Source organism: Manis pentadactyla, chromosome 3, assembly GCF_030020395.1.
Source record: "Manis pentadactyla isolate mManPen7 chromosome 3, mManPen7.hap1, whole genome shotgun sequence".
NCBI lineage: Eukaryota > Metazoa > Chordata > Mammalia > Pholidota > Manidae > Manis > Manis pentadactyla.
Genome location: NC_080021.1, coordinates 1,481,419 through 1,504,048, shown reverse-complemented (window position 1 = coordinate 1,504,048; position 22,630 = coordinate 1,481,419). Strand labels below are relative to the sequence as shown.

General features: G+C 52.1%; 1 protein-coding gene across 1 annotated transcript in view; it reads left to right on the top strand.

The window, feature by feature from the left end:
• Nucleotides 1-210: 210 nt before the first annotated feature.
• The window catches only part of COL22A1 (collagen type XXII alpha 1 chain), a 237,705-nt gene continuing 215,285 nt past the window's right edge, over nucleotides 211-22,630 (top strand). The window contains exons 1-2 of the mRNA XM_057497641.1: nucleotides 211-638; nucleotides 20,470-20,630. Of these exons, the coding sequence (XP_057353624.1) occupies nucleotides 20,513-20,630 (118 nt within the window). The 5' untranslated portion in view covers nucleotides 211-638; nucleotides 20,470-20,512. The remainder of the gene's footprint in view (nucleotides 639-20,469; nucleotides 20,631-22,630) is intronic.

The window sequence follows — 22,630 nt, the reverse complement described above, 5'->3', positions numbered from 1 at the left end:
CGCCCCCGGCCCCGCCCCCTGCTGCAGCCAGGGAAGCCCATCTCTCCTGCCCGGACCCCGCCCCCGGTCCTCGGCCCCGCCCCCGGCCCCCGGCCCCCGGCCCCGCCCCCTGCTGCAGCCAGGGAAGCCCATCTCTCGTGCCCGGACCCCGCCCCCGGCCCTCGGCCACGCCCCCGGCCCCCGGCCCCGCCCCCTGCTGCAGCAGGGGAAGCCCACCGCTCCGGCCCCTTGCACCCCGGGGCCGCGCAGCTTTGTTCTTGCGCAGCCGCTGGGCTGGCTGCCGGGCTGCTTTTCTCCCTTTTTCCTAGTTTTCTGTTCTCCCACACCTGTTTTAAGTTCTCTTGACCTCTTCTAGAAGCTAAGTTCCCAGCTTCCCCTTTTTACTGCATTGATTTAGTTACTTGTTTTAGAACCAGTTTTGTCTTGGGACTCCGGGTCTGGGGGAAGCCCCCAGACTTACCACCGGTCTTGTCTAGAGACTGAGTTTGCTTGCTTCGAGGGAGGGTGGCTGGGGCTGCTGGCAGGTGCCCCTCGGGAGGGCGCTGCCTAGGCCGGCGTCTTCCCGGACACGCTGCTTCCAGGGGATCCCACCCAGGACTCGAAACCCCGCTGGCCTCCCTTTGCGCGGCGCCCACCAGGTAAGACCCGCTTCTCTCCACGGCTGCTGCTGCTGCAGAGGGCCACAGGGCTTCGTGCTGACACCTGTCTCCCCTGGCCGTGACCCCCAAAGCCGCGGGCGCGGCGGGGCTGGGAGAGCGCCCTCCCCAAACTCAGCCCTCTTCCTTCTGGCGCGTGGAGCCGGAGGTCTTCAGCGAACGACCCTAACCCCGAGCTGACCGGTCTGAGCTTTGCCTAAACTGCAGAGGCAAGCGGAGCCAGGCGGCAGCACCGTCCAGGCGGTCTGGCTGACCCCCCGGAGGCAGGAGCGCTGGGGCGGCGGCTGCTGTCAGATGCCCGGCCTCACTTCCAAGTTGCTACTTTTAAAGATGTTGACATATTGCAACCATTTTCAACTTTTCGGGAAGGAATTTGGAGTAAGCGCCGGTTAGTGGCTGGAGGAGGGCGAGGAGGGGGTTGGGAGAGAAGAAAAACCGTGGAAGCGCGAATAATTTTTTTCCTTCGTTTTTGCAGGGACTGGGGTTTAATTTCCGGAACTTTGTCTTTTTGGTCTAAATTTAGATCCCTTTCCTATCTGAGCAGTTTATTATCCCTCTCTCAACTCTCTCCAGCCCAGGGAAGCGTTTCTGTGCTTTGCCTGCATACCATCCTCTGCAGCTGGCTGGGGTTTCTCATTCAACCAGGTAGCAGGTTATATATAAGGCGTAGCTTGAATTAGTCTCCTGATTGGACAATGGGCCTCCCCTCTTGCCACTCAGAGACCGCCAGGAGCAGGCCGGTGAGGCATCCCAGAGCTCTGTGCTGGGTCCCCCGCCCAGATCCATCCCACTGCCTGTCCTCTCCTAGGACCTGGTGCCGGTGCCTGTCTGCACAGGTCATTGCCGCCCTCCCTCTGAGTCTCACTGGCGACATAAACCTGGCAAAATCCTTGCAAGCCAGACACCTGCCTGTGAGACCACATCTTGGGGTCCCTTCTGGTTTAGTTCACTAAGTTGTTCAGGAAAGTTCTAAATGCTCGGGTCTCTGCATGGTCAGAGGCTCATGTTGCCTGACTGACTAGCGCGATGTGACAGGCAAAGGGCGGGAGGTTTGCTGCAGGGCTGGCCTTCAGGGCCTGCCTCTGGTTTGTCTCACTGCCGCGATCAGGAGACAATGTCCAGAGAACCTCAGTTTCTTCATCTGCCACGTGAGGGTGACAGGTGAGACACGATGAGGTAATACTGGAAGTGTCCGGTACATTGTAGGCATGCAACAAATGTTAGCAGCCTCTGCTTCTGTCTTGGGGAGGGAGCACCCACACCCCATCCTAGTTTCCTCATCGCCCTGCTGTTCAGGGGCCGTCCGTGTGGCCTTGGGAAAGTGGGCTGTTGGTTATTGGGCTCCTGTGGGGCAGGAGGCTGGAAGAGATGAGGGCTTCCCTCCCAGGGGATCCAGGAGTGGCTGTAGGGGGCCCATGGGGCCTTAATGTTCAAAGCAGAAATTTGTTTGTAACTGGTTTTTCTGGGGTTTCCTCAGTTTCATCAGAGTCTCAAAAGTTTTTCGCATCTACGAAATGGTTCAGTAAGTGGCCCACGGGCAGAGCAGCCTGCAGGCGGTGTTCATGCTCCATAGGCTGCTTCACATTTGTTTGAATTTCTTGCCAACATAAAATGTTCTGGAAGTTTCACATACAAACCTTAATCTCTGGCTTCTCTTGAGAAATGAGAGAACTTGTGGCCCCTCCCTGTAAGGCTGTCAGAACAGCTGCCCACTATAGCCAGGCGTGTGCCCTCTGGTCACCCACGGTCACCCGTGGACCAGCGGGGTCTCCTCAGACGCAGTACCGTAGGGAAGATTCTCCGGTGCGGAGGACAGGTGCATGGCTGCAGTGGCCTGGGGAATGCGGTGGGTCTGCTCTTGGTCCCCAAATGGCAGAAGTCTAAGGACCAGTGAGGGCCGTTGCACTGGACGCTGGATTGCAATCTGGTGGGACCTGCTGTGCGGAGACAGGGATCCACTCAGTGGGCGGTGGCCCCCCAGCACCAGAGGCATTCAGACAGAGGTTGGTGGCCATTTCACAGGGCGGCTGCAGGGCCACTCTGGGCCAGACAGAGGTCACGTGAGGTCTTTTCCCAGCTTGAGACCCTATACTTTCTAAGGGCTTCCTTTCAGCCTTAAAACTCTGCTGGACCCCTCTTGCCCCTTGTCTTCCTTCAGACCTGCTCTTGCTGATGACAGGCTAACATGGGTGGTGTGGCCCCTGTGGGCCGGGCATGAACTATGTGTATGTCATTCGTGTCTCAGTTTTTCAAAGGAAGAAACAAAAGATCAGAAAATCTGAGTGACTTACCTGAGGATGGGTAGAGAGAATAGAGAGAATACAAAAAGTCAGGACTCAAAGTCCCATCTGGGAGAGCAAAGTGCATTGTCATTTCAACAAAGGCCTTTTTTGGGATGCTGGGAAATCTCCTCCAAGGGGATATCGCTGTAGACGCAGGCCTACAAGGAGAACCAGAACATAAGAAAGGCCGCCGGGGATTTTGGAGGGTGAGAAGGTCCCTGGGGATGTTTTGGCTAATCCCCAACTCAGGAATTGAAGACATGTCAAGTTGGCTGATAAAAACACCTGCAAAATTAAGGAAGATGGTAAGATGGAAAAAGTGCAATTTGCCCGTTTTACAGATGAAGAAACAGAGATCAGAATGTGAGCTACTCACTTGTTTTGTGTTTAGAGACAGAGACAGGTCACAAACCTGTGCGGTACTAGGACATTGAGGGGATGACCCTTTAGTCTTCCTGCCCAGGATTCAGCATTGCCAATGTGCACAATCGTGTGAGTGTGCACGCATGTTTGCACATGTACCTGTGTATGTTAAGGGGTGGGGTTGGTGTCTAAGACAACCAGCCCAAGACCAGTGGCCAGAGGGACATGCTGTCCTTGGTGCTTTGCCTGGAGCACAGGGTTTGTTGAATCAGTGAGTGTGTGAGCGAATCAGTGACAAAGAATGAGATTGAATGAATGAGTGAATGACATGACCAATCATCAGCGTTATTAATTAGCAAAACCAGGCCCTTGCTTTGTGCCTTTGATAGACACTATTTTGTATTGCTTCTTGAAACTCCTTCAAGCAGGTGGGCCATGAACACTGACCGTTCTACTGCAGTGAGCTTCCCTGTGCACATGACTTCTCCACTTTGCAGTGATGGCCCTCAGGTTACTCCCAACGAACAGGATTTCTGGGTCAAGAGACATGGGCATTTTAATTGTTCTCAGTAGGTATTAGGACTGAGCATTCATGAGAGGCGGAAAGCTGGGTAACATCATGGCACAAACAAAGGGAAGTCTTGGCAGATACCCAAGTAATGTGTGGAGGGTGGACCCACCAGCCCGCCATGGTCATGAAGATGTCAGAATCTCCTGTGACAAACCCCATCTGAGGTTTATGCCTCCTCCTATCTGCTGGCCTGAACTTGTCCATCCCCAGTTACTGGAAGCTCACTACTTCTAGTTAATTCTGGCTATGTTCCAGTAAAGATGACAGTATTGTTTTAATCTTTTTAAAGTTTGGTTCATAATAAAATTTTGAAAAAAAAAGTAATTTATACCATCTCTTGGTTGAAACAGTCTTCAAGGAGGAGAAGCCCTTCCTGTAACTACATACTGGCAGGTCCAGGCCAAGTAGAGTGGGCCTTACTGCCTGGTAGCCACATGGCTGGGGGACAGTCTTCTCTTGATTCCATTAAGACAAGAAAAGCAAACTAACCTGAACAATAAATTAAACAAAAGCTTACTTGAAAATAAAACAGTCTCCCTGGATAGTATAGGTTTAGGGTGACTACATAGGGTTCTACCAAATGGCCATTCCTGTCACAGGTTCTTTCATGTGAAGACTGGAGGGTGACCAGCAGGGGCACCTAATTTCTGAGCCACATCCCTCCCAGGCACCTGCCCACCTTCTCCTGGCGCACCTGCAGGGGCAGGGGAATCGCCCGCTCCCAAGGCAGCCTGCTGCGCGTTGTTGAATATCTGGTTAAAAAGTCTTCCTTTTATTGAAGTGAAAGCTCTCTCCCTGCCACTTCCATCTGTGCATTCTTATTTCATGTTTTGAATAACTTAAATCCCTTTTCCCATGACATGTTTTGAGCTCTGTAGAAACAAAAATAGTGTGATTCCTGGGCCTACCTGTTACTGAGCACAAGTTGGTGCCAGGTTGCATGTTAGACATTCTCACATACACCACTTGCTCCTGCAAACTAGCTCTGCTGTCTCCCCCTAACCGGACGGATAAGCGGAGGCTTCTGGACATTTGTCTCACAATTAGCAAGTGGCAGAAATGGGATTCAAGCCCATGTCTTAGTGCAAAGCCCATGCCTTTAACCAAAATCCCAGACTGTCTTAAGGGTATAAGATACATGTATAGAATACACCATTTGGAAAATATTTTTTTTAATATTTCTTATTACAATGTTTTGAATTATAAACATAATAAAAGCATATTGTTAAAAGTACAGCAATATAGGCAACTCCATGCACTCTTATCCCTCCAGCTTAACCAAGAGCAACATTCTAGAAAAATTCTTTCATCACTTTCTATACAAATATATACATCGATCCAAAACCGGCATTTGAACAACTGGGGCCACAGGAACCACAAACACTGACATGTGTTTATCTGGCACAGTGTGTTGTTCGCAGGAAGGGCTCTGTCAAGAAGTGGGTGGTTGAACTGCTGTGGTATTTTGTTCTGCCTGGTCTACTGCTGGCTGTGAGTCCAGTGGGCAGTGGGGCTCGGGTCCCCATTTGCCTTCAGCAAAGCTGCACGGAATGAGGCCCTGGATGGAAGGGGTCCAGGCCTCTGGAGAAACACCCAATGGCAACCCAAATTTTCTTCCTTGCTCCCCAGTGACCGTGGGGTAGTCAGCTCAGGTTTTTGTGCCTCTTGGGTTCTGTGGCATGCCTCGCACCCAGCACCCTGGGTCGCCGCCGAAGGCTGTGGCCCGCCACAGGCTCGTCTGTTTGTGCCGCCAGGCGAGGAGCTCCTCCTGCTCGTGGGTTCCCATGACTTACCCACAGGCCGCCAGTGTGCATGCCATGCAGGATGCGGTGGGAGCTCAACTCAACCTCCGTGAAATGAAGTGGTTTCAAGACAGCCATAACTGAGTGCCTGGCATATTGTAGGCATTGTATTAATGAAATTATAATTTAATTGAAATCACAGTTAGGTAAGTGAATGAAACATCAAAGTCGGGAAAATCATCTTGATACCTTGTGTGGCACAGAGCCTCACACAGGCATGCGTGACCATTGCCCAGGGAGGGCTCTGTCTGATGACCGGGTGGCTCCAGCACCCCGGGGATTGTGGAGGTCTGCACTGAGCCCAGGGGGCCTGTGTTCGTGGACTGGGCTGAGTTGGAGAGTGTGAGTCTGGCTTGGGTCTGAGTTGGGTGCCTCTCCTTGCCAGCTGTGTGGGTTCCAGCACCTTGTAGAGCATCTATGAGCCGGAGCCCAGGGCAAGGGCTCAGACAGCAGAAGTGTCAGCCACGGGCCCTGCAGTCTCTGCTCAGTGAGCAGGTCTGACGTCCTTAGCTCCTGGCAGGTCAGTCTCCTCTGGCCTTTACTAGGGCACACATGCCCCAGAATTCCCTCTCAGCCTCACTAGCCGGTCTCACACTAAGAAAGTGCATCGTCCCACCTGGTCCCGCCCCCCCTGCAGTGACTCGGTAGGTGCATGCCATATGCATAAACGTAAATATCCATCATCTTTGCTTCTTGGTTGGTCATTTCAAGATAGCTCTTCCCACAGGGATGATCCAGTCATTCATGTGTCGTGCTCTTAATACCAGGTGTGCTTAGGGAAAAGGGGCAAGTACAAAACAGCCCCAATGCCAAACTGCTCAGCATATCAAGGATGAGGGTGGGGGTGCGCTGGGCTCTTCACCCCGTAATCAACCACTTCCCTTGCATCCAATACTTGCCAGAACAGACATGGCCCTGGGTGTTTATACACCACCCCCCCATGTCATTTTACAGCAGTCCTAGAGGGATTTAGTAATCAGTTTGTATCTGAGGAGAGACCTGGAGAGGTTGGGTGACCTGTTCAAGGACAAAGGCCAGGTGAGGGCAGAAACGTCCTTGTCCTGCAGTCCCCTCCTCCAGTGGGTGTCAGAGCGGCTTGCTAGGCCTGGGGCTCCCATAAGGCTTTCCAGAGAGGTGACGCCTAAGCTGCGTCCTGGGGAAATGAGGAGAATTCACCACACTGGTTTTGAATTATTTGTTGCTGCCTTGGGCTGTCTGCCTGTGTGGTCCTAGAGGCTGACCCTGCCTTGGTCTCCATGTCCGAAGCTCTGACACCGGCCTGGGGTGGGGGGTGAGGTCTGCGGGCAGGAGTGAGCACCGCGTGGGGGGGCCCAGTGGGCGCCGAAGCACGTGGCCGCACGCACGGACGGCGAATGAGCAGCATGCTGAAAGCACCGAGGAGAAAGCGGGTGCGTGAGCGGTGGGTGAGTGCGTTAGGGGATCCAGAAACAGCGCCAGGTGTGGCTCGGCCAGGCCTGGATGGTTTTCAGGTGAAAGGGAGAGAGGACGGACTGCGGAGGTAATTCGTCTCAGGAGGTAATTCTTCTGACCCCGGCCGAGTTCTCCCACCAATAAATGCTCTGACTGTGTCTGAGAAGCCTGACTTGGCCAGACCCAGCAAAGCGCAGAGGTAAGGAGTGCAGCCCCTGCCGCAGGCTGCCCTTGACGGGGACAGATTCCGGGAACTCTCGGCTTTGCTCCTGGAGTCCGGGCACGGTGCTGCCAAGACCACAGGTTCCCCTGGGAAATGCGCTGGAGACCCCAGTATTGCGACGGCTCGGAAACCTCCTTTGTGCCACCATGTTGGGCACATGTGTGAATTGATTCCTTGGGGAGAGAACTCCCCCTGCAGAGTGTGGCTCCCCGGCGCCTCCTTGTGCACCCGGCCTTCCCCAAAAGGACGTGCTGGCAGAATGGCAGGGCCTCGGTAGCATCTGCCATGGTATCTTGGGAGAAAAGAAACACCCTTGGTGACTAGGTGGAGACAGTAATGTCTATGCTCATCCACGTGCTCTGTTTGCAGGTTTCAAGTAGATTTAAAGTAGAAGTAGAGGTTTCAAGATAATTTAAAGAAAAAATTTTTTAAGAAAAATAGAAGTCCTTACTATCTAAGTGAAATATAGAGTTAAATATGGTTCAGACACTCCACCCATTGATTCATTTCTCTGTTACACTTGTACATGGAGCACCCACTCTGTGCCTGTCACTGTTCCAGGCACTGAGAAAGAGAGGCCAGAGACCTAATTCCTAAGTCTAAAGAGCTCAGTGGAAAAGACAGACCAATTTTAATACCACTTGCGGGCACTAAAAATGAGGGGTCTTTGGGAGCGTAAAGAGTAGTGACACACTCCCAGACTGGGAAATCGGGGAAGGCTTCACAGAGGAGAGGGCACATTACCTGGGTTTTAAAGGATGAGTAGGAGTCTGCCTGGCAAGGGAAATACCTCAGAGGTAACAGCAGAGGCAGTGTCAAAGAATTAGGGATAAGAGAATCTGGGGTACTGGAGGAAGAGAGGGGCATCTTTGAGGCTGGAGAATATGGAGCATGCGGACCATGAATCTGGAAACAGGTCAGGGTCAGATGGAGAAGGGCCTTAGAGAGGTGGCTTTAAGCTGGGAAATGACATCAATAGACCTGTCTCATCTGATGAAGCCTGTGCTTAGGTGAGCAAGGCCCTTTGCAAACTCACAGTTTAACAAACCGAGTGCTTATAATTTGGTGCAGACGGAGAGTCCCATTCTCAGAAGGGAAGCTGTCCTCAAGGTCGTATGGAGTGTGTGACCTCAGGGGCAGAACTGGGAGCTTGGATCAGAGACTTCGGGGTCTCTGGGGCAAGGCCTCCTAACAGCCCCATTTCTGGAGGCTGCCTGCGTGAAGCAGCTCTTGGCTGGGAAAGGGAAATTGGGGGCCTGACCTCAGCCTGGCCACCAACCTTTGCTTTAAGCTTCCTCATCTGCAGATGGCCGACATCTCCCACACCTTAGACCTGGAGGTGTACTTACAACCTTGCAAAGTTGTGAGCAGCTGGTTACTAGAGACATCCAGAGGTAAATGAGCACACGTGAGCAGAGAGCGGGATCCCAGCGTGGGGTGAGGGGCGGCGGGGCAGCCCAGCCTGGGTGCTGGGGGGAGCCAGGGAGTTCACTCCCGCAGATGGACGTCCCCGGGCTGGGTTATGTGGTCATGCAGAAAGCACCACTGGTGTGAAATACATGCTGAAAAGGGTTATCTGGTTATAGAAACTCCCTTTAATTGAATACTTTTGGTTTGTTTTTTTTTTAATCAAAATAAAAACTCAGGCCCCCATTGACTGACAAGCTGACTAACTGCTAGAGCCTTCCCTCCTTCCCATCACCTGGTGAGACAGGCTAATCCGCCCTGTTAGCCGAGGCTGCTGAAGCCTAGGGAGGGACCGGCTGAGGTCACGCAGCTAGCGAGTGGTGCAGACCGGAGGCCATCTGCCGTCTGTGTGCCCGTGCCGCTGGCTCTCCCGTCCACCCTGCTGCCGCATCTCACAGGAGGCATGGCTTGAGGCTCTCATTATTCTCCCCAAGAAAAGGGGGAGCTTGCTGGGACAGCACCTCCAAAATCAGCGTGGGTGCCATAGCACTATTTATATGCAATTGCTTCATCAGACCAGACGCTGCTCAAAATAAGTTAAACAGAAATATCTTTCTGTGTCCTCAGGACCCTGGAATTTGAGACAGTGTCTTGTGAAATGAACTGTGTATTTGGATGGGAAAAAAAAAGAAAGAAAAAAATTGGGAAGAACTCAATACTAAAAATGTAAAAGAAATAAGAATGAGGTTGACAGCGCCAAGATGTTTGAATAGATTAATGAAGCAGTAAGAGCGATTCACGTGTCCCGGTGTGGATGGTGGGGCTGGCTGGAGGGGGCATCCTCCTGTCTGACCACTGCCCCATGGCCCAGCTAGGAGGTGGAGCTGGGGTCTCTGGGTGGATTGGAAATCAGCCCTTGGAGAGGAAGGTTGGACAGCATGATTCTGGGAAAGCCTATCTACACTGAGGTGTCAGTCAGAGTTGAAAGAGGAAGAGGAGACCAGATATACAGGAGGAAGAAGTTTAAGGAACCAGGAATGCCATGTGGGTGAGGCTGGGTGAGCCCCAGGGAAGAGGGGGCCGCGTGCCTGGGCCTGGTTAAGTCCATGTACCCTCTCTGTGGTTTGCAACTGAGAGAACTCCAGCTCAGACTGGCTCTGGGTGCCTTGGCTTTGGACAACACTGGGTCAAGGTATTCAGGTGACACATCTGTCCTGTCCTGTCCCCCTCAGTGTGTGGCTTGTTCTCCATAGGGTTCCCTCTGTGCCGTGGTGACGGCCGTGAGCATCTCCAGACAGAGCAGCTCTGGCAGAAGCATACCTCGCTCCCCAGAAACTCCAGCACAGGTCCCGGGGATGGCCCCTGTGAGCCCAGCTTGGGTTACATGCATGTCCCTTGTCTAATTCCAGGTCTAGGGGAATGCGGAGTCTAAGCTGGCCCAGTCCCATCCATGCCACCCCATTAGCCGGGCAAATGGGGTCCAAGCAGGTGAACCGCATTAACTCAGGGCGGAGATAAGTTCTCCCCCAAAGCAAGAGACAAAGTCTGCTACAGAAGGAGGGAGTCTTGAAAGGCGTGAGTGACAGTGGGACTAGGCAGGAGACCAGCACCTGTGCACCCGAACCCAGGGGAGGAGCCGGCAGGGATGGTCTGGCAGCGCTCCAGTCTGCCACACCCAGGGCCCAAGTCACCATCTTTGAACAACTGCAACACCAGGGCCTATGAGAATGAAACGGTTTTGTTTCTGCATTCCCGCTTTCAGCCAGGTTCAGTCAAAAACGCCCTTTCCTGCCCCTCACAAACCTTGACCGAGCCCCTTTCTATCGCATGACCCCATTGTCTTCAACCCCATTATTATTGTCTGAAGCCATATAATGTTATTTATTTACTTACTTGGCTAGTTATCTTTTCTCCCTGGAAAGTAAGCTCCATGGAGGCAGGTGTGTTGCTATACCAGTGACTCAAAAATGCCTGGCACATAGCCTGGGAGTCAATAAATACTGGATGAATTCGTTTATCAATGACCCCAGAGACTGTGCAGAATAGTGAAGAAGTGGTGGTGGCTGCAGGATGAGGCAGTGCCTTCCAGGTCCTTCCGGAACCCACTCAAGAAGTCTTCCTTGTTTTCAGAATAGACAGATACGGCTTGAGATTCATTCACAGTTCTTGGCAACTAGGAGAGAAACACAACTGGCATCTGGCCTCTTTTTAGGGAAAAAAAATTGATAGGAAATATTTTTTAATTCCAGAGCATAAGGAAAGAGGTTAGGAAAACATATTTCTCACACTATTTCCACCTCTGTCGTTAAATTAGTCCGATTTCTGGCAATGTAGGGCTCAAGCAGATTCCATGTAAACACTGGGATGTCTGAATGGGGAGGATGTCGGACCGGACGGATATTCTCGCCTGTTCGCAGGACGAAAGGCTCCCGAAGGCCTGAGCACTTTCTTTCCTCTCCTCCTACAAGGCACCCAATCCAGTACTTTTATCCTGTGGAGGACAGAGACCGATCCTCTCTGGTCAAATGAAAAGAACACAGAATTTAGGATCCTGTTGGCCTGGGAGTAAATCGCAGTTCCGCCACCTCCTGGCTGTGTGATCTGGGGCACGTTCCTTAACTTCCCTGAACTTGAGATCCCTCAGCTGTTACAACCAGTTTGTCAGCTTGATATGAGGAGAGAAGCAAGTGGAGCAACCACCTGGTTCTGGCTGCCGTTAACATCATTTGCGCCGCTGTTGTTCACGATCTGTTAGCTGAGCTGCCGTTCTGTAGGTCCGGATGCCTATTTTCACCGCCCTGTAAGTCCTTCGCGCTTCGCCTGTTCCCCCCTCCTTTTCCTCCAGCCCCTGGCAACCGCCGAGCCTTTTTCTGTGTCCATGGTTTTGCCTTTTCTAGAAGGTCTTATAGTTGGAATCATACAGTAAGTAGCCTTTTCAGATTAGCTCTTTTTCACTTACTAATATGCCTTTAAGTTTCCTCCATGTTTTTTCACGGCTTGATAGCTCATTTCTTTTTGGCACTGAGTGATATTCCATTGTCTGTATGTACAAAGTTTATCCACCTACTGAAAGACGTTTTGGTTGCTTCTGAGTTTTGGCAGCTATGAAATACAGCTGCTATAAACATTCATGTGCAGATATCTGTGTGGACATAAGTTTTTAACTCCTTTGGGTAAATACACAAGGAACAGGAGGGCTGCATTGTATGGTAAGAGTATGTTCAGTTTTAAGAAACTGTCAAACTGTCTTCCAAAATGACTGCACCGCTCTGCACTCCCACCAGCAATGAATGAGACATCCTGTTGCCCCACATCCGCACCAGCATTTGGTGGTGTCAGCATTCTGGATGTTGGCCGTTCTAAGAGTGGGATCTCACTGGTGTTTTAATTTACAATTTCCTGTTGATGTACGATGTGGAGCATCTTTTTCATGTGATTATTTGCCATCTGTATATCATCTTTGGGGAGGTGTCTGCTAAGATCATTGGCTCATTTCTTAAATCAGGTTGTTTGTTTTCATACTGTTGAGTTTTCCAGAGTTCTTTGAATATTTTGCATAACAATTCTTTATCAGATGTGTCTTCTGCAAGTATTTTCTCCTCTGTGGCTTGTCTTTCCATTCTCTTCAAGTTTTGTCTGGTTTTGTTTCATTAGGTGAAGTACACCACACAGAACCCTCCAGCATAAAGTCACAGAAAAATATTGGGCCAGGAGACAAAACCCAAGGGCACAGAAGTGCTGTGGCATGCCCACTGCCACGACCGAGTGTAGTGGTGGGCAGTGGGGCAACACTGGTGCCAGAGGTGGGGGTGGACAGGTGTCCCCTCTGACTCTCACTTGTGCTGGTCCCCTCCGCGCTCTCTCTTCCCTCCCTCTGCACTTTCCCAGGAGAATCTCCAGCCCCCCTTTCTCTTCTGGGCCCTGCGCTCGAGTGCCCGTGTCCCACTGACTTCTCCACCCAGCTGCCTCTGGGCTCTCAGATTCACTCAGATGTCCTGCCCGCCTCAGGGCTGCCTCCCAGATGGTCAAACTGGAAACCGGGGCTTCCTTCCACCCTTTCTCCTCCCTCTGTTCCTCCACCCCTTGTCAGTCAGCCTGTCCTGGAATCTGCAGCTGGACCACTCGGCTGGCCTCTGTCCCAGGGAAACTGCCCACGTCTCTTTTGTGATATCGCCCTGATTCTCCTTGGTCCCTCCGTGCCATCCATCCTTCTCAGCAGGGCTTCCTGAATCACATCAGCAGATGCCCCTCCTGTGCCCGAGAAGACCTGCTGGTCTCCGGACGTCTCGGCATGTCTGACCTCTTTCTGTGGCTCACCGCGCAAGTCCTAGGCTGCCTCTATCACACTGTTCCTCGAACCTGCACGCCTTCCTCCAAGCAAATCCCTGCCCTTCCCTCCAGCCTGAATGTTCCCCCTCCCTTCATCCCCTCCTCCAGAATTCTCTGTCTTGCTTATCCCATGGATGATACTTGAAGGGAGCTGGGCTGTTCCTGGTAAAGGCAACCCTTGTCCTCCTGCCTACACCACACCCATCTTTCTAGGCTCAGCCCAGGCACCGTCTCCTCCAGGAAGCCTTCCCTGACCTCCCAGGCCTGGGTCCAGAGCTTGCCCTTCCCTCCATGAAAGCACTGCCCACATGGAAACGTAAGCATCGACTTGCTGGTCTCCTGCCACCATTAGGCTGCAATCTCTTCAGACAGTGTCCTATCCTGCGTGCTTGGCACTTAGTTAATGCAGCCAGGGCATGGCTGAATGAGATAATTAAACCGTGAAATCGCCAGTACCCTGTGCAGCCGATATCAGCTGAGGTCCCTGAGTAGCTCAGTGTGAGACACATCTCCCCTTGATGTTGAACGTGGCGATGGTGGTGAACACCTTACTTACTTACACACCGTCGCCTCATGTCATCCCCTCTCCAGAGCTGTGAATAGGGGATATTTCTCCCATTTTATAGGTGAGGAAACAAAAGGTTGGGAAATAACAAAGTTGCTATGCCCTAAATGCCCGCTGTGGCCGGGCACCGCCCAAGCCTGCACACGGAGCGACCCGGTCAGTTCTCCCAGCGGCCTGTGAGATGCGTCCCATCCTCCCCGCGTCATATGAGAGAGGGCCGAGGCCCAGGCAGGCGAGTGGCTTTGGCCCAGCTGGGTCCGCACAGCTAGTAAGAGGCAGAATTGGAATTTGAACACAGGGATTCTGGTGGAAAAGCTTCATCATTATGCTGGCTGCCCCCAGAGAAATCAGTGCCCGTGATAATACCCAGCGGGCAGCAGGGAGTCTGCACATGTGTGCCCACTGAAGTGGACGAGCTCCAAGTCACATGGAGCTGAGTTTGAATCCAGGATGTAGGCTCTCCAGTGCTTCCCTGGCAGCTGGGCCCTCAAGCAGCCGTGCAGACAGACACCACCCAGCTCCCCCTTCCCCTGCCTGACCAGCCAGTGCCACGGCATGGCGGTGAGCTCAGCAGGCATGCCCCAGCGGCTGTGGGAGGACGGCTCAGTGCTGTGCGTATGGCCACCAGATTCCTGCCTGGAGCATCTCCGGTCACCCCAGCAACACCCAAGCAGTGCCTCATCCCACCCGGCCCCCTCCCGCAGTGGGCAGCAGCCAGGCCCCTGAAGCAGACAGAGCCCACACTGACCAGGCCGCCCCAGCAATGTGCCAGATCTCATTTTCTCCCTCTAAATTGCTTTCTGCTCAGTGTCTCTCCTCCCCTCCCCTGGGTCCCTGAATAGGGAATGCTGGTTACTATGGCAATGGGCTAGCTTGTGGAAGGAACTCAGCTCAGTACATTAATTGCTGGACTTTTGGAAATGAATGGCAGAGCTCTGCCTCCCAGGGACAGGGTGTGGCCTATATCATGCCAGCTTGGCAGCCAGGCCCTGGGAAGAGCTCAGAGGCTGCAGGGAGAGAGAGGGAGAGATGGAATAAAGTGCTTGCTTGCTGGGGCTGCAGCCTAAGGCAGCTCGGGAGGTGGGGAGGCAGGCTCTCCATGTATTCCTGGGTAGGAAGCCATTCTCTCCCCTATGGTCCTTCCAGAAGATGGAGCACAGGAAACGCTGCCTCACTCATTCAATGAAGCCAGCATTACCCCGATCTCCAAACCAAACACATTCCACGGAAAGAAAAGGACAGACCAATATCTCTCATGACCATAAGTGCAAAAGTCCTCCATGAAATATTACCACATTGAATACAAACATGTACATAAAAAGAATTATTCACAAAGCCCAGTGTGCTTTATCCCAGGTGGTAAGGCTGGTCTGATGTTTAGAAACGACTGATGGAATCTGTCACACCACCAGGTTAAAGAAGGTGTTCTCTTCCCCCTGGGCTGTTACCAGGTTTCTCCCCCCGGCATTTCTTCCTCTTTCCCCTTGACGCTCCTGTCCTCTCCTCTCCTCCAAAGTTGGTGATACAACGCTTGGTTTTTTACTACATTTTTTGCTTGTTTCCCACATCGTTTCTGTGCCTAAGAAATAGGCCTATGGTCAGATCACCTGGGTCTGGCCTGGGCTTCTAGGTGTGGACTCAGGCAGGTTACAAAGCCCTTTATACCTCAGTTCCTTCCTCTGTAAGACAGGGCTCATGCCCCCGCTGCTCAGATTAAATGTATCTGTGCAAAGCGCTGAGGCTGGCTCCTGGCACACAGTGTGCCGTCTCTGGGAGAGGCTGGTGCCAGAAGGAGCGTGGGCTTGGGGTCAGGCAGGCTGATGCCATACCCAGCTCTGTCATTCTAGTGCTGTGTGCCTGGCCAGGCTTGTCATCTGCAAGGTGGGGAGAGCAGCGCTGACTCGCAGGTGGGCAGTGGCCTCAGAGGGGACGTTGGTAGGGGCGCCTCACTCGCCACGCATATATGATCAGCATGCATTTTTCTTGGCTCTTTCCTTAGGGAACCAAAACCTGGGAACGTATTTTCAATTCAACAAACACTGGCCCCAGATTGGGTAAATAGCCCCACCCTCGGGGGGTTGGTGGAGGGCACAGACTCCCATGGGGGGGCTTATGATCCAGGAGTGATGGTTTCTGAGTCCCTTGGGTCAGTGTTCACACTCAAATCTGCCCTTTGCCAGGGGGGTGCCCCCGTTCTCAGTCTCACCTGCTCACCTGTAGAGGGGTGATGTCAATAACGCCCCCCGCAACCTCATAGGGTTCTTATAGGGATGGCGATGCACAGTGTGTATCAATCACGCGGAGGCTCTCTGCCAACGCCAGGCTTTATGCAGGTGTAGGGCCCCTGTGCTGGGGGTGGGCTTCGGCCTCAGGGACCGGCTGGAGTCCCAGCTGTGGCTCGTGTCAGCCCCGGGCCTTAGGAGTGGTCTGGGGACAGGGCTGAGGGATTTACATGTGGATTTATTGTTCGCTCCCTAGAAGGTCCCCTTGCCGTGGCTCGCTCTGAGGTAGGTTCTGTTACGATCTCTACTCCCCAGGTGAGCTAGCTAAGGCCCAGAGAAATAAGCTCGCTCCCCAGGGTCTCAGAACCGGTGAATACCTGGGATTGGGGCCACCAGCCACTGTGCCTGGAGATCCTGCGCTGTTTACCCCCGCGGCAAGTTCCATGGCCACTGACACTGGGCCTGGAGGAGCCTGCATCTCTCTTGCTGGTGCAGGTCAGGTGGTAGAACTGTGAGCGGACTGGGCATCCACCCCGACACGCAGGAGGTCCTCCGCCTGGCTGTGGGCATGCGCGTGGGCTGCGACGGAGTCCCACGGGCCCAGTCAGGCTGAGTCGTCTGCCTTCAGTGGATGAGGGGCTCCTGGGACGCCGGCCCCTTTGCCGTCTTCCCCGCTAGGTCTCAGGACTCACAGTCTTTCCAGAGAAGAAGGTGGAGACTCCTGCCTCCTTCCTCCTGCCTGCCCCAGGCTCATGACCCGGTGACCCTGCTGGGACCTAGAAGGATGTCTTAGTCAGCTCAGGCTGCTGTAACGAAATGCCACAGACTGGGCAGCTTCGGCAACAGACATTTGTTTTTCAGTTCTGGAGGCTGAAGTCCAAGGTCAAGGTGCTGGAAGATTTGGTTCTGGGGAGGGCCCACTCCCTGGCTTGCAGACAGCCACCTTCTTGCTGTGTCCTCACCTGGCTGAGGGCAGCTGGGGGGCTCTTCTGGTGTCTTCCTCTCCTTATAAAGACACTGATCCCATCATGCAAGCCCCACCCTCATGACCTCATCGAAACCCAAGCACCTCCCAAAGGCCCCACCTCCACATATCATCACACTTGGGATTAGGGTTTCAACATATGAATCTGAGAGGAACACAGTTTGGTCCTGGCAAAGGGCCTGAACAAACACTTTTTGGAGGCAGGTGGAGAGAAAGAGGGCAGTGGGAGATTGCCAGGCGGGTGGCTCTCCCTTCCCAGCATCCGCCACGGGGGCTTGCAGGCCCAGCCTTCTCCTCACCTCTCATTGCCATTAAGTTTCCTATCACTGTGAGAAGTTACCACTAACTTAGTGGCTTAAAAGAACACAGATTTGTTATCTTCAAGTTCTCGAGATCAGAATTCTAAAGTGGGTCTCACTGGGCTAAAATCAAGGGGTTGGCAGGCTGTGTTCCTTCAGAGGTCTGTAGGGGAGAGGCCCTTTCCTTGCCTTGTCCAGCTCCTAGAAGCCACCTGGATTCCTTAGCTCACTGCCCTGTCCTCCCTCTGCAAAGCCAATATGGGCGATGACGTTCTCAGGCTGCCATGGGTCCAGCCCTGACCCAGCCTCCCTCTCGCACTTTTAAGGACCCTTGTGACACTGAGCCCACCTGGATAATCCAGGCTGACCTCCATATTTCAAGGTCAGATGATTGGCAACCATGATTCCACCTATCACCTTAACTCCCCCCTGCCCTGCCATATGATGTCTTCACAGAGATCAGGATATGCAGATCTCCTATTATCTTTTATTGTGGTAAGAAGTACATAACATAAATTTTTCCACTTTAACCATTTTAAGTGCGCATTTCAGTGGCATTAATTATATTCACATGTGTAACTACTCTATTTCTAGAACATTTTCATTACCCCAGACAGAAATTCTGTAACCATTAAACAATAACAGAAGATATCTTTCCATTCATTTAGGTCTTCTTTAATTCTTTCAGCAGGAATTTGTAGTTTTTATGTATAAGTCTTGCACCCCCTTCATTAAATTTATTCTTGAGGATCTTATGCTTTTCTTATAAGTGGAAATGTTTTTTCTTAATATACCTTTTGGATTGTTCATTGCTGGTGAACAGAAATGCAACAGATTTTTCAGTGCTGATTTTGTGGAACTTTGCTGAATTCATTTACTAGTTCTAATGGGTTTTTGTGGGATATTGAGGATTTCCTACAGGTAAGATCATGTCATTGCAAACAGAGATAATTTTATATCTTTCTTTCCAAGTTGGAAGCCTTTTACTTCTTTTTCTTGTCTAATTGCTCTGGCTAGTACTTCCAGTATTGTGTTGCATGAAAGTGGCAAAAGAAGGCATCTTTGTCTTATTCCAGATTTTAGTGGAAAGGCTTTCACCATTGAGCATGATGTTAGCTATGGGTTTTTTGTATATGGCCTTTATCATGTTGAGGAAGTTTCCTAATCAGTTTATTAAGTGTTTTTATCATGAAAGGGCATCAGATTTTGTCAAATGCTTTTTCTCTATCAATTGGGAACACCAGCTGTTTTTTCTTCCTTTATTCTATTGATGCAGTGTACTGCATTGATAGATTTTTGTGCATTGAATCACCCTTGCATTCCTGAGAAGAATGCTTGTTTAAAATCCTTTCAGCATGCTCCTGAATTTGGTTTGCTTGTCTTTTGTGAAGTATTTTTGCATTTATGTTCAGAAGGGATATTGGTTTGTAGTTTTCTCTTTATTTGGTGTGTATTTGGGGAGATATATGATCAAGATTCCTCTAAAAACCTGAGTACACATTGGATAAAGTCCAGTTTATGCAGTGAGGGAAATTATCAAGTTTCCTGAGCCCTGGAAGATACTAAAATTTTTATCCCGTTAGCCATCTTTCTTACTTCATAAAAAATAATGATGGCTCATTCATTTTTCCTAATATTTGGGTTTGCTGTATCCATGGAGGTCATGGTAAGAGTGTGGGCTTGGTGCCCAGAGAGGCTGGGTTCATGTCCTGGTCCCTCCTCTGAGCAGCTGAGTGACCTGGGGAGAGACCCATATCTTCTCTCCATGTCAATTCCCAACTTCACCAAATGGAAATAATGATGCCTGCCTCAAAGAGTCACAAGGGCTCATGCAGCAGTCAGAAAGTGCCTGGCACACTGCAGATAATACATGGTAGCTATCCACTTCCATAGCTGTTTGATGGTGTCTGTGTTCCTCTAGTTAATGAATGGCTCCCAGCCACCTTAGATCATAAGATCATATAACATCATATGACAGCAGTGGATGCTGGCCATTCATCATTTATTAATAAATCTAATATTATTTATTTGTCAAGTGCCCGCCATGTGGCAGGAACTGTTCGAAGTGCTGGGCAACAGAATGAGCAAGACAGACCCATCCCTGCTCTCTGGGAAGGATGAGGGGGTGGACGGCCCACCCGGCTTGCTAAGGACCTATGTCCTCCTTCCCCTGGGTCCTCTGATCTCTCACCTTGGCCTCCACCCCTGTGTGTCTCATTTTGAGATGGTGTCTTTCTTCTGGCTCCTGGGACTGCCTCCTGGGACTGTCGGAGTGTCATTTGGGCTGTTGTGCCTGTGCACTCAGGAGGTGACCTCTCATGTCCTGGTAAGGTGTGCACCCTTTTCCTAAGAGTGCTGGGGGCCGGGTACAGCATTCACGTCCCTGCCTGGGAGGAACCCACATGCCTGGTCTGCATGGGGAAGTTCCTCAGGCAGCTCGGCTGCCCCTGGGCTTTGCACATGCTGCTGCCTTGGCCTGAAAGGATCGCCTGCCTTTGGTGTGGCCGAGAGCAACTCAGCTTTCCAAACTCGGTGCCAGTTGAGTGCCCTTGCGATGGACTTGGTGTCATTCATCTGCCTGTCCTCAGCACCTGGCACATGAGGGTAGCTGGCAATTACTTGTTGAATGAATAAATCAATGGTGAACTCTATAAACTGCTTTTCCTTTCTTGGATCTTGGCTTTAATAATGACAAATATTTTTTAAATGGACATCCACATGAAACTAAAGTGTGCAGAAGGAGAAATACACTAAGCTGACCCCCCTTGGAGGTCAAAGAAGTGCATAGAAAGCAAGAAACTGCCTCTCCTGTTGACTTGGCAGAGACTGGAGTGGTACTAATACTCCCCGAGGCGCCCACGCACCTGCGCTGCGGGGCTGGCTGGAACGGGTCCGACCTTTCATTTCAGGGTCCTTTCAAATCTCATGTAATGCCCTACATTTTCCTAGGAAAATAATTAAATATGGGCAAAGCCTTAGATACAAAGATGTCCCCTTGAAACATATTAAACAAATAAAACAGCCTATTAAATGTTCCAAAGTAGAAAGTACGATCCAAACACAGTGCTGGTGCCACAGGTGCCGTCCTGGGTGGCAGCGATGACGCGGCTGGTGGGTCCTCAGTCCGCACGTGCAAAGGGAGGGATGGACGGGTCAGCGCGCGGGAGGCGTCACTGGGCTGTGCCCTGTGGAGGTCACACTGTCGGCTGCAAGAAAAGTCTGAATAAAAATGAGGCGGGAGGCTGGCTGTCGGGGTTCCTCCACCCACGGCCCGGAGCTGCCGCCTGTGGCTTCCCAGCCCTTCTCTAACGGTGTGTCGTCTTTCTCCACACAGGAAATGTTCCAATAGACCCTGACGCTGTCTTCCTGGCCAAGAAATGCTTGTCTCCCAGCACAAGAGAGCCGTGGCCGGCCCGCGAGGGTGCACAGCGGCCCTGTTCCTCCCGGTGCTGCTGCTGTGGGGCTCGGGCGGCGGCTGCCAGGCCCAAAGGGCAGGTAGGCCACCAGGCTGGGCCAGGGCTGCGGGCTGAGCAGCAGGGTGCCGCCTGTGCAGTGTGAGCGTGAGTGCTGACGTGCATCTGGGAGTGAGCTAGAGCTGGTCACGTGAGAGAGCATCTGTTGCCTGACATGCACATGTGAGGGGGAGAGTGTAAGTATGTGTGTGAGAAGGTGAGCTGTCTCACAGCCTCCGTCAGCCATATACTGTGTTGTGATGTGTTGTGAGCCTGCCTCTATCAAGTGCCCGTGGGGTTCTGGGTGCTGAGGGAAGGGGTTAGGGCCCTGCTGTGGCGTCCTGTTCTGTGAAAGCTTTGGGGACATCCAGGAGAAGTGGACACGCTGGGGTCCAGCCTGAAGAGGTGGCTGGGAGGGAGGAGAGTGCGCCTGTGAAGTGGACAGGAGGTGGGGTGGTCGCCGGGGAGCCGGAGGTCCAGGGGCAGGCGGGCTGAGAGAGGCAGGTGCTTCTCTCACCTGTCCAAGCATCCTGGGAGGAGGCACCGTCAGTGTGGAGACTGGAGCGTGAGCCGGCATAGAGCTTGCACACTAGGGTCCTCGGTATGCTGGCAGGCGGGACACCCAGGGACTGTGCTTGGGGTGCTGGACAGCTGCTTGTGAACCGCTGCCCACACGCTGCAGACGGCAGGCCCCTGGTGAGGCTGGGAGCAGGCCAGAGTACTGTCCCCACACGGCTGCCCCTGAGCCTGCAAAGGGAACAAAAACAAAAATCCCAGAGGCCTGTGTTTCTACATCATTGCTGTGAAGTTCTCTCGTGGTTTTTACTTTGCCTGACTCTCTGGAAGCCCATTGCTCTCATAGACTGGACATGGTGGTTTTCACATGGGGAATGTGGCTTTCTGTGTCCACTGTGATGATCCTGAATGCATACGACACACAGAGCAGTCAAGTTCTGAACAGGGAAGGCCTGAGGACCATCTCTTCCATGCCCTCATTTCATACAGTGAGATAGAGGCCCAGAGGGAAGTGGACACCTGCCAGGGTCCCACAGCTCTCGCCTGTGCCAGGGCGGAGGCCAGAAGCCAGGGCACCAGCCCCAGGGCCAGGGCACTTCCCCAGATATCACACTTCATTCTCATGTGGCCACGATGCAGTCTGTTCCCTGGCTTGTCATGGAAAACATATGAGAGCTCCAAAGAGCCCCATGGTGAGGCCTCTTCTGCAGCCTGAAAGCAAATTTGCTCAAGGATTACAGCCAGCAATCATCCTAAGCAGGCTGGGACATTATTGCCTCAAAGATGAAAGGATGACCTTTTGCGTGAAGGAGAAAAACTCCCCAGGAATGATCTGAGTCCACGCATCTGGGCAGACACTATCCACAGGCTTTGATCCTGTTAGAGACCCTCAGCTCCTGACAGGCAGATTGTAACTTGGATTTTAAAAACTAGAGGGCAAGGTAGACGTGGAAAGTTCAGGAGTGGCACTGACTCAGGGCAGGACAGGGAAGTGAGTGTGTGTGTATGCATGTGTGTGTGTGAGTGTGCATGTGTGTGCATGGGCACGTACATGTGCGTGTGAATAGAGCCTCATAGTTTTCCTGTTTTCTGAACTTAATTTGTTGCTTGTAAATATAAAATCAGAAATACAAAAGGATACAATGCATGTGTGGCTCTGCTTGCCCCAGAGGTAAGCAATATTTCTTTTTGTAGCTTTTCTCCTGCCTCCACACAATCACACACATCAACACACACAGCTTTTCTCACACAACAATATGTTGGAAACATGTATCCGTGTCGGTACATAAGGATTCCCACGCAGCACGCACGGCGTGAGCCAGGACATCAATTACCTGAGCAGCAGGTTGTCCCGGGGTTCGGCTCGGCAGGGCTCCCATGGCCTTGCTTACACAAAAAAAGTACACAAAGTTTTTTGTACTTTCCCTTCCATGTATCTGATTGTGTTATCAGGGAATGCATTCTCACATTCTCCAACGCACGCTGGCTACCATGCTCTTTTTTACTTTCACCAATGTGATAGTTTAA